The following is a 12,763-nucleotide window of genomic DNA, read 5'->3' as shown; positions in this document are numbered from 1 at the left end:
CGAGTAATTTATTTCACTCTCCAAAATTTTTCCTTCCACTATTTTTGCTTGATTTATTTCGTGTTTGATCTAGATCCTGAACCGGCATATTTGATCTATGTCGCGAAGCGTGACATTCTACATGGTAACAGAACTATAGGTTCTGAGATTAGTGGTACATGTGTTTGTGGTTCTACATGGTATCAGAGCCATAGATTTTGAGACTAGTGGTTCGTGTGTTTGTAGTTTTACATGGTATCGAAGCCATAGATTTTGAGATTGGTTGTTCGTGTGTTTATAGCGCTACATGGTATCAGAGCAAGGTTGGAGAGTGGTCAAGCAATGTGTGGTTTCAATTAGATTTATCCAGAGCAAAGTTTTTTGAGTAGCGACTTGATTGTTGGTGGTTTAAATGTAATAATTCAGTGTGGTTCTACATCTTCCAGTTGTGCATGAGGGCACAAGTGTGAACACTATTTTGCTTCGATATTCAAATCATGATGGTCAACTTCACCAATCTTAACATGACTGCTTTTGCTACTACCACTCGTCTCGGTAAGTTGAATAATACCTATTAACATGATCCTAAATTGTCTGTGAGAATAATGTAGCCCGCCCTTTTTATCCTCAGCACACAAGTCAATGTTAAAATCACCAGCAACTAACATAGGTTAGTTGAGTTGGAGGACTGAGAAAGTTCAAGCCATAGGTCACGATGGACTCCCAAAATCCAAGCAGGGTTATCAAGGGGACAAACCAGGATCGGCGGAACCGTACCGAACCAGACGGTTTAGGCCTTTTCAAGCCGTCCCGGCGGCTAACCGGCACGGTTCCGGCAACTTAAACGAAATCCGTTACCAGAGGGGGAGAAGGAAAGAGAAAAAGAGAGAGCAAGCAATGAAGGGAGGGAGAGGGAGAGGGAGAGGAAGGAAAAGAAAGGGAGGTGGAGGTCGGCCAGCGGAGGCCGGCGAGCCGTGCGGAGGACGCTTCTCCAAGCTCCGCTTGCCGACTTCACTCAAAAATTGTGAAATAAAAAAAGGGGCAGGACCCCTGTTTCAAACGAAATAGGACACCCGCCTATTTTCCGACCGTGAAGGTTTCCTCCGTTTCCTGCCCAGGTCGCCGGCCTTCAACGGCCCTCCACCGACCTCCCTCCCTCTCCCCCTTCTCTCTTTTTTTTCTCTCCCCCGCCTCCTCTACTGTGTCGGTACGGGCCCGGCACGGCACGGAGCGGACCCGTATTGACTCGTCCCAATAGGCAACCGGTACCGATTCCGTCGACATTGGAAGAAGCAATATCATACAATACTTAGAAGTAGAAATGAACTCCATATCACCACTATCTCTTTTCAACATGGCAATAGTGCCGCCATACATTCCCACTGAAGGAATGGCTTTCAATCTCCATTCGAGACCCAAATGTCTATGAAGATGGTCAATCAACTACATAGCAAGCCAAGTTTTGAGAAAGATACAACCATCTAGCTTATGGGCAGCAAAAAGCCTTTTGCAGGTAGTCGAGAAGTTCAGCTTGGCCAGCCCTCAACATTCCATTCATGTTAGTTTATGTCTATGTACATGTATATGCATATAATATGTGTATATACATATGCATATGCATACGTATAATATAAAATGTATATGCATATCTTCTTGTGTGTGGACACTTTCTGACATTTGGACATGGCACGAGACAATGACACTTCTTGCAATTACAAAACGGGAGTGTTCTGCTTATGTTTGCCGAAAGTGTCAGTACTTGCTTGGCATTTTCAATAATGATGCTTTGTTCCCAACAATGTCAAGTGCTATATCATAGTTGGCTTAGTGTTTAAACCAAGGTCTACAATCTCGATACCGGGTACCTTATTGGTTTGATAAGGTATGGTACGCTGTACCTATGTGCCGAAATAGCTCTACAATTATTTTTCTCAATTTCTATCTTGGTATGCCTCGGTACAAATTGTACGGCTCGGTACAGACGGTACGGGGCTTGTACTGACTTGAATGTGTATTCATACCAGTTTTTTGCTAGTACGTACGACCATACCGGGCGGTACGGCAAACCATGGTTTAGACACTTATAATGATAACAGTTTTTTACTTTTTAAAATGAACGTAAGGATGTCCAGATGCAATGTTTATTTTATTTTATTTTTTGATGTAGGCAATGTTTATTTTAGAAGTATATCATACTAAAGTATCTCCATGTCTAAATTTTTTTGGAGGTTGAAGTGTCAGACACTTAAAGGACACCTGGACACTTGGGACCGTATGTATTTCATATATACATATATGTACACGTATATGTGGTGTATGTGCAAAACAGCTCAAAGACGAAGAAAATTCTACATGCAATAATGATGGGTTTGTAGTTGGGATACATTAACCTTGTACCACATGACTTAATACTCGAAAAGATTAAAAATCAAAATGCAAAAGTATTAAAATTCCAAATAAAGTAATAAGCAATACAAAACCACAACATTATTGCAAAACATACAGATTCATGTGCCAATAGACGAATAATATTATGTATCACAACATGGAAAGAATGATATTATGTATTACAACATCGAAAGAATTATCAATGGTACCAACTTAAAAGAGTTGCTTGACAAACCTGCATGTTTGAAGCAATATCAACAACATAGTGACTAGGACGGATTTTGTCTCGATAATGAAACCCCGTTTCACAAATTGCCGCAAGCTAAGCAAACAAATGAATCATTATATTTCAGTTTGATATGCTAAAAATATATTTATCCAAAGTAAAATGCCAATATTTTACATCAAACATTAACTATCAAAAGTAATTTTGTTATATTGTGCACAAAAGAAAGGGGAGAAATGAACTATGCTCCGACAATAGGAATTTATATCGTGACATATCATAGCAACACTTGGAACACATCAGCATTGAAAGGTAAGCAACCATATCAGCATCTAGTCATATTGCACATAATGAAACTTGGGAAAAATCTATTTCCATCACAAATAATTTTAGATGTTAAATACCTTTACAATGTTGAAAAGACATGTTTTGAGCATTTAATACACAAACATGATTTGATAACTTTAAGTGTGTGTGTGCGCATGTATACATATTATAGTTCCTATAATTGCATCATAGAAATAGTTCTCTAGAGTATGCGTTATTATTGACTAGAGTTGGCACGTGCAAGGCCCATGCTTTTTATCTAATAAAAATAATGATAAACACTATAGAAGGGACTTGAACCTTCGACCTCTGGTTAACAACTACACACTCTAAGCAGCTAACCTCACAAGAATGGAGAAACATGGGATGAGAAATGGTGAAGGAACACAGAATGGGGAAACTTACGAGTAGGAAACGTCGACAATCAGAAACACCTCACGCACACACATTAGCAAAGTTGGCATTATACAGTAGAAATAGATATTGATGTAAACATCTTTGTTGTAGGATACCACCAATCCCAAGATCGCATGAAAAGTGGAGGATTGACATGAGGTCGACAACCAAATAGAAGAAGCTCAGACTACTAAACTGTCAGAATTTGATACATTTCTGCATTTATTGTTTAACATGTGCAATGTGACAGTGAATCATTAGCATGATATCTATTGTATAATACTATTTTTTCCCCAATCAAGATTGAAACCTTGCAACCAAGAGAACAAGTGGATTTTTTCACTAAACATAGGTAAGAGATATTTTGAGCTATCATATGCTTAAATTGAAGAGATAAGAAGATTTAGTTATGACTTATGAATGATATAAAATGAAAAGAATGGAAACGATATTTAGTATATTATCAGATTTAGTCATAATCGACGCGTGGTGAAAGCCATATTCAATATTTTCTGTTGAAAATCATGGAACCGAGAAAATGAAATTCCTTTAAAACTTTTAAGCATATATTAACCTATATTTTGGCCACACATAAAAGAAGATGCATAGCAATGTTAATGCATACTTAGCATAATTTAACATTTAACTTCATTTTTGTTTATAAATATTCTAGAGCAAATTATTCATAACATGAAAAAATGCAAGTACATAATCTTTGATACATTTGAACCACATAATTCAATTAACTTGAAAATCTCCTTTTTTTTCTTTCTTTATTTGAGGAAAAAATAATTTAGAAGTAGAACCAAAACACGCATTGATTCATCAAACAACACCTCAGAATAAAATTGAAGCAGTATGATAATGATTCTTGGTTGTCTTTGCAAAGCACAATAATTTGAAACCAAAGAAAAATAAACGATACCATAATCGTTTTTTCTGTTAACAACCTCAAAGAGATTTAAGCATAGGATAATCGGAATCCTATTTGTGATCTGTCCTTTAAAAATAGGACATTTCGTCAAAATTTAGGAAACTAGAATAGGAAGGAATGCTGAAGTGGCCTAAAGATTTGCTCTCAACAAAAAAAAAAGGATGTGGAGACATCCAAGAAGCATCCGGGCAAAATACAACTCAACTCAACCAAGCCTTAAACAGTTAAACCTAAACTAGTTAGGGTGGGCTACATCAATCCTTTAAGGTCATACTTTCTGAAAGATGTTGAGATATCAAGTCTTTCCTTACTACTACAACCCATATGATTTTTTGGTCAACCTCTACCGCTCTTCATTCTTTCTACATGTATCAAATCGCTCATTCGTACTAGTGTATTCATCAAACTATATTGTACATGTCCAAAACATCTAAGTTATCCTTCTCTCAGTTTGTCCTCAATTGCTGCCACTTCTACCTTTTTATGAATGGCTTCATATCCAATTCTATCTCTTGTATTAACACACATCCATCTCAATATTCTCATTTTGGCCACACTCATCTTATGCAAGTATTTTCTAACTACCCAACATTTCATACCATAAAGCATAGCCGGTTGTATGGCTGTTTTACAAAATTTTAACTTCAACTTGGCAAATATCCTATGATAGTATAATATCCCAGTTGCAGTTCTCCATTTCATCCAACTTGCTTCCAATACATCCCAGTTGCATTACGGAAAAACAAGATTCACTTGGTGCTTCCTCAAAAGTAAATTTAATAGTTGAATATAAAAAAGGAAACATCATATATCAATAATACTGATGAAACAATAAACAGTAAAAAGATCATTATATGGTTTATCATGATGCTTGGTCAAAAAGGACCTGAAATTCGGAGATGCATGGAGTAAGTGCTAAAGCAGCAAAGAAACAAGAGATTAATTGTGCCACCACAAGTAGAACATTCCAGCTAGTGAGTTCATGATGAAAAATTGAAAGCAATCCAGTTCCTATCGATGATATTTCAAGTAAGAAAATAGAAATAATAGAGACAATAGGTTGAAGAAAAGATATTCGATCACTTCAAGGGGATCAGAGCCTCCAAAAGCCTCTAGGCTAAATTTATTAAATTGATTACTTCCAGAATTAATCAAACTTGGCCGCCAATCTTGCTTCAAATTTTGCATCCTATCGCGATTCTCTTGTTCCCCCGTTTGTTCATGGAGTTGAACTTTCTGTAGCCATGTTGTAGGGTTCCGAATCTGTAATGTCGAGTTTTTTCCTTCTGATTTCTCGTGAAGGTCATGCACCAAGAAAGATGGTCTAATGCCAAGCTGATAGGACCCCAAGTTTCTAGAAATGATATTTTGCGCAGAAATATGAACATAGAAAAAAAAAAGTGGAAAAGAAGGGACATTCGATCACTTTGAGAGGATAGAGACCTCCAAAAGCCCTTAGGGCAATTTCATTATACTGATTTCTTCTTCAGATGGCCACTAGGACACTGCATATTTATAGATTTATAATTAATTGTCTTAAAAGAATAAGGAAAAGCAAAATAGGAAACATGATGTAGCAAATTCCTAGTGGACTTGGACTCCTAAACTAATCTCCTATCCTAAATCAAATTAAAATTAGGATCCTAAAATAAGAAACCTATCAAAAATTGATGGCCTTTCTCTTGAAGGCTGGTTCACAATGCTAACTGAGAACCATCATTAGCTAGAAGAGTAAGATTGCTTGACCTCTATTTTGTTTTGGACAGCCATTAACTGATGATATCTTTATTGACTTCATCTAATTCAATAACACCTAAAGTTTAATAAATGTGGCTCTTTGAGCATCACAAAACTTTCACCAAAGATCAGTTAATGAATTTGGACACGTTTTTAAATAATTCCATAAGTTATTCCATATTATTAAACATTTTTTGTCTAACATTCAAACTCACACCTGCACAGGCGACCAATTCAGATACGTATGTGCTGGCTGGCAGTAAGGAACCAATCAACAGTTTTCACAATGGGAACAGCAAAAATAAAACCAACTCAACCATAGAATGGGCGTGAATTTCTCAAACCAAAACCTCCATCAAATTAGTGAATGATGAAACACAGGTGGACATTAGATTAGAAATCAGAAACTTTTGATTATTTCTTATATTTTTCCCATTAAATACAGATCAATGATCTGTTTTAAAAAATTCAATTGCTTTATACACAGAATACCAATTGATCTGCTCGATGAAGGAAGCTATTCTCAAATATAAAAAAAATTAATAACTACACAAAATAATTTTATATGTGGAGGATGAGATCCTAATTACCTCATCAAAAATCCATTTCATGACTCCAGAATTCTGTAAGAGGAGAATATATCTGAACAATAATCCAACAATATCTTCTATATGCTCTGTCATCCATTTAAATGATCCATGATTAGAATATATAATATCGTAGGGCAATAATTTCCAGAGATACCAAAAGTTAATAATGAACATATGAAAGGCCCAGAATATAATTCATGGATTTTTAAAAATCAGAATAGAAACTAACCATGACCTGCATCAGTGAGTACAATAGACACAGAGAAAAAGGAAAACTCAAGACTCCAATCCCCTTCCCCAGCTCCCAGACTTATAGCCCATCCTGCATATATCAGCAACTACCCTCATATTATACAGTATGGGATGCAGAAAAGAAGAAGTCTCTAAAAAGATGACCAAGAATAGCAATTTTGATCTAGCAGAATTTAAAATAAGACTTATATAGAGCGCTCATTTACTAATCGACAACATTCTCATGATCCAAAATTAGAGAAGCTTTGATCAATATATACTAACAAAGGGAAGTCTAACAGTAGTTGCTTTTCAATAGGATATACACTAGCAAATAACAATGGAAGTTTGTATGTGAGATGAGAAATCATATCCTAATGATTATTGACAAAAGCTTCACCGATATAACAATTTAGAAATGTATTAACTGAAATATGAATTTCCCTTCTAGTATAAAACAAAAGTAAGCATCAAACAGGAAAAAAAACATATCAAAAAATGAATGGCAATATGATTTATCAGTGTGAATTCGGACCAAAGAAAAGTAACTTAAAAGTTAAAACCAATGTCAGATATTTTGGTTTCAGTAAACGTGTAGGGATGTGGACATAAATGGTTCAGAATAAGATAGATTTGTTTCATTTCCAGGTCAAACAATAAACAGTATGAAACGACTCAATCAGAAAAAGAAGATTTATAAGAAAATAAAGGAAAATAACTTTAGAGTAAATAGAGACATACTTAAATAATTCATTGTAGGTTTTCTTGTGGAAAATTAAGTGTTACAGATATGAGACAAAAACATTACAACATAAAAGATTTGCAAATAACAGTATATGTCACACCTTGTTTGATCATGATAGTGGCAAAGTTAGGATTTAGGAACTTAGGTGATGTTGAATCTAGAATTTGTAATATAAACCAAATGGCGATGTCATCTGCAAGGATTCAATATAATTGTACAGGGGCATATCGATGGCCAGCCAGAAAAATATGCACCATATCACACGTCATATCAAGAAAAGGCATCAATCGTATGCTTGCGAATAGCAGGTATGCCCTTGGTGCTAACTATTTTGGCCTCCCAATATGTTTCTGTTCTTCTTTTTTGTGTTTTCTTATTTTAATGCTATGCTATATGCATAAATATGGCAATTCAATTGACCTAATACCCTGCTCAACCTGCACTGAATTTTTTTTATTGCTAAATTACATAACTTCACATAACGTGTAATCAAAACTACACTAAAAGAAAACTGTGTGCATTAACACATAAAATGTAATAACCTACAACATATATAGAGAAATATATACATAAATGTGTTGAATAGTTTAATATTAATATATACATAAATGTGTTAAATACTTTAATATTAATATATACATAAATGTGTTAAATACTTTAAGCATTAAGTGTTGCTTACTATCATTTTAGATCAGAAGCTTTGGAGATTAAGATTAATAAGTTTTCCTACCAGATTTTCATTTTAGCAATGTTTGGGTAAAATAAAATTTATGAGCCTTTGAGGTTTGAGAAATACCTTAGCATTTAAAAGTTGAAATTTGAATCAACCCAAAATCTAGAATTTGAACTAGAGCTCAGAAATCAACTTTTATTCTTAAAGATTTGATTCTTTTAGTATTTTTATTCAATTCGGACAAGGGATTGTCTGCTATTTACTTGTGATATCTCAAATAAATAAGATATCTACTTAAATGATATTCATAAGAATAATTCTGAATTTAGTAAATGTTTGTCCAACTATTACTAGTCTACTTGCTTCCTGTTTGTTCAAACCTTCAAATAGTGGAAAACAACATAACCACTCTCCTAGACTGGAGAGCTAGTTCTGAATAATCGGAGAGGTCGGTAAGTTTTTGCGTATCCACTTTCATTAAAAAAAAACTATTGGTTACTTATTTTTGAAATTACCTGTCTGACTAAAATGTTGAAGGCCAGACAAGTTTAAGCTGTATTAATACACATAATTACAATGTGAAGAAAACTGGACTAAAATCAAGGCCAGACAAGATTAATAAAACCTAAGGTCAACATCAGAAAAGTCAGGAGATACAATTTAAAAACAAAATCAGATCTAACAAAACCAAGGAACCAACTAATAGCAACATATCCTACAGAAATATTGACTTGAAATACAAATACAGTATAAACCATTAGGAACTGAAGTTACCTAACTGTTTCAAAATGTAAAAGAGAGAACCCTCGCCTTCATGCCCGATAAGGTGACCAAGGTACCTGCAAGGACCTTCTTTGTAATACCGTATGCTAGGAGTAATTGGCCATGTAATCCTCAATGTGTGACCTTCCTTTATTGGGACTGCTTTAACAAGAATCTGTCACAAACTAACAAGAATGAGCTCATAAGAAAATGTTTGTGCATCAAAATGCTATTTTGATCTTCAATCTTATTATCAAAAGCATAGTATTGTGCTGCCATCTAAATTTTGTCGTCCCTTGGGTTAATTTCAATGATGCATGTCCAACATACCTGAAGATGTTCTAATGAGCAAGGCTGACCAAGAAAATGGAAGCAGTCCCGTCCAGTGTTTCGAATATCACAGAACTTCCTTTCAACCAGTTTTTGAATATCATTGAGGCCCTCTAAAATATCCAATTAGAGTGGTCAGGAATAAATTAATAAGAAGAAGATTAAAGACTCTGGTAGACAATTTAAAGCAGCACCCTACCTCTTCCATATACAACAAGGTGCATAAGGTTTGCTGAATAGCTCTCTTCGTAAAATTTAATTAGTTCAAGCCTTGTGTCTAAGCCTTTGGATTTTGGTTTAACCTCCAATGTTTCCCAATTTCCTAAAACATCAGAATATAAATAATTGGAGATAATACACCAGCTTTCCTGGCTTGAGAACCGAGACTATCTGAGCATCTGTCATTAAAATTAACTGTGATTGACTGAAATAATCAAGAATTCTCATCATGTCATATATGTAAATGAACATACTTTATATTGCAGCAGTATGCATTTCCCATCAAAATAAAAGATGCTTGGTCCACTGAAGATGGATCACCAATTTATAAATTTATCAATGAAGCAAAAATTCTGCAACCCCCCCCCCCCCTTCCCAAATAGATATAGGACTGTTCAAAAAAATCAATATGTAATTTATATAGTATTATATAGAAAATGATAATACATTATACAAGATAGGACATCAATAAAAGACCAGTTCATACATAATTGAAACATCAAAGAGAAAAAAAGAAAGAAGAAAAACTGAAGCATGTTGGTAAATTCAACATGTTATCTCCTAACACACAAAATGCCTTACACTTTCAATCTCCAGTATTAAATGCTCCAAAGTTGCAGCAATCATGGATCACGAAGTAAGGAAAAATTCCAAGGCAATGAGTGTCAGCTAATCAGGTCCACATTTCCAGAAGACAATAGCATAAGTTTAAATGGGCTTTGCCAGCTGCTCCTGGAATGCTGTACGCTTTGTTGAACGTGTATCTTTACAAGTAACTGTCAGGATTTACCGACCAGCTACCAGTAAAAGCCCATTTGAATATGTACACAAAGCAGATACATGAAGAATGTTGGAGCTCGAGGGTAAAATTTGTAGTGTCTTTTTTCCATCTTCTTTCCCCTTGCATCCTTCTCTTCTTCTTGCGCAATCTAGGGTATTTTGGCCAATGTTGTTGTTGGTGAAAAAGCTGACAGTGTTGGGGATAAGATCACCTGCATTTAGGCATTGGAGGATGACAATTCTATCATTGCACCGATGCCTAGAAATTCTGGGCAAGATGGTAGTAGAGGACATTGAAGGAGCGGAAGGCGGTGGAGTAGAAGATGAAGTTGCTGTGGAAATATATCACCAGGAGGGTCAGATGGAGACAACTAGTGGGAGAGAATAAGCAGATCAAAGCATCGTGGACCGGATTGATAATATCATCTTAGGTGGTGCGATGGGGACAAGACTAGGCAGGGCCTTGCAGTCAGTGATGGCAAGGAGGCCACATTGACAGCAGCATCGTGTATGGTGGTGACAACAGCCGTGAAGAGCCATGTCTTCCATGGGATGCGGTCGACAGGGAAACATCTTGGAAAGAAAGATGGGGAAGAAGAAGTGGCAGAGAAGAAAGGCCTTTTCTTCTTTTTTTTAAATTTTTTCAAAGACACGTGGCTTATTCTAGGCATCCCTAGTCTGACGATATGTCAGCTTTAATAAAATAGAAGGGAATTAAGAGTAGCAGTTGACCACTGGTTGTTTGTTAAATTCCAAAACACTCTCGTAAAATGAAAGATCCAGATTCTTTCTTAGTTTTTAACAAAAATATATTAAAGAAGTATGATAGCCAAACCCAGTTAAAATTTATGGAAAAATCAATGCATGCGGGCAAAACAATTTCCCAAATTATAAGTTCGTGAAAATGGGGGCATCTACACAAGAAACTAGGGTTAGTACTTAGTTCTTTAGTATTTTATCATTTTAGTTTTGATAATAAACCATTAAATATAAAACAATAGATTTAAATGTATCAACAACTTGAACAAGTTTATTAGCAAGCAAGCAACTAAATGTGACTCATGGTCTGCCGTACCGGTCGGTATGGGCCGGTACGGTATAGCTAAATTTTTCGGTTCCGACCATTCGCAACCCATACCGGTCAGTACCGGTACGTACCGGCCCGTACCGAACCGGTACGTACCGGCCCGTACCGAACCGGTACGTACTGTACCGAACCGGTACCAGCCCGAACTAACCCGGTACTCGCCCGAACCGACCGGCCCGTACCGGCTCCAAATATTTTTTGGCTTTTGGCCCGAACCAGCCAAACCGGTACCGGCGCCCACCGGTACGTCGGTACGGCGGACCTTCAATGTGACCTAAGAAGATAGCAATTATCATACTAAAACAGCAGAGTACATGTAAAGCATTCCTAAATGGGGGAAATAGACCAATAAAAAAATGGAGACTATTTGCGACTATTTCATAAACACATAGGACTAGCAAATCTAGCTAAAAACATCAAAATGCTCACCTGTACTGAATCTATGATATGGATGATCCTTTGAACATAGATGTTTTTGAAGCTGAAAATATTGACATTAAGAAACAATAATTAAATCCAAGCAGAAAATGTGCATATTCATTATGTGTCAGGTTCTAGGTAAGGGTAGAAGATTGATAAAAGACCAGGAAAGAAAACTGATGTGAAAAGGAATGACTGACTCTCCCAAAGCAAAATTTGATTGGCATTCTAATAGCAAACAAGTGGCCCCCAAACTAAGGTAAAGAAATCACTGATGATTAATGCATTCGGCCATAAATCAAAGAGCCAAAACATATATCAGAATGACAACAAACTATGACTCAATAAAGTCAATATTAAGAAAGAGGAAGGACATAATTTCATCTCTTTTTTTTAGAACAAAGAAGGCCTGAGGCCCACCAATTACTGAAACAGCTTTCATCTGAAGCTCCTAGATTAGCCAATTCATCCCCCCGCCACCCTCTACATTTAAGGGGCATTTGTCAAAGTCTGCATGTACTAATAGATGTATGACCATTTATATGCATAAAAAACATAGTTATATACATATATGTGCACATGAGTGTGTTTCACGCAAGGTCTGCCATCTCATCCTGAACCACCTGGTTCAGGGTGTACCAACCCATACTAAGTCGAAACCAGGATGAAAGAGGGTTCAGGCCCCAAATCGACCTGAACCACTCGCGGTTCAACTCAAATCGTGGTGGTTAGGATGGTTAGACCAGCCATCCTGCCCTAATAACAAGAGGGGAAGGCAGAGAAGGCTTCCCGTGCTTTCTCTATTTTTTTAAAATTCCGTGAGAAAAGGAGAAAACAGTGAATTCAGCCTTCTCTGCCTCTTCCTCTCTATTTTTTAAAAATTCTGTGAGAAAAGGAGAAAACAGTGAATTCTTGCCAAATTCAAGCAAAAATCAAGAT

At 36.2% G+C, this 12,763-nt stretch overlaps 1 protein-coding gene across 1 annotated transcript in view; it reads right to left on the bottom strand.

Moving 5' to 3' along the window:
- Nucleotides 1-12,763, bottom strand: part of LOC103717655 (Insulinase (Peptidase family M16) family protein) — a 45,487-nt gene that overhangs the window by 22,730 nt on the left and 9,994 nt on the right. Inside the window, exons 7-13 of the mRNA XM_008806130.5 lie at nt 11,834-11,885; nt 9,518-9,640; nt 9,319-9,431; nt 9,001-9,163; nt 6,807-6,899; nt 6,578-6,663; nt 2,603-2,689 (exon numbers count right to left, since the gene is read on the bottom strand). Coding sequence (XP_008804352.3) covers nt 2,603-2,689; nt 6,578-6,663; nt 6,807-6,899; nt 9,001-9,163; nt 9,319-9,431; nt 9,518-9,640; nt 11,834-11,885 — 717 coding nt within the window. The remainder of the gene's footprint in view (nt 1-2,602; nt 2,690-6,577; nt 6,664-6,806; nt 6,900-9,000; nt 9,164-9,318; nt 9,432-9,517; nt 9,641-11,833; nt 11,886-12,763) is intronic.

The sequence above is a fragment of the Phoenix dactylifera genome, chromosome 9 (genome assembly GCF_051530095.1).
Source record: "Phoenix dactylifera cultivar Ajwa chromosome 9, Ajwa_hap1_PhDact_Kaust_v1.1, whole genome shotgun sequence".
Lineage (NCBI taxonomy): Eukaryota > Viridiplantae > Streptophyta > Magnoliopsida > Arecales > Arecaceae > Phoenix > Phoenix dactylifera.
Note: the sequence above shows the minus strand (reverse complement) of the source record. Positions and strands in the feature narration are given on the sequence as shown.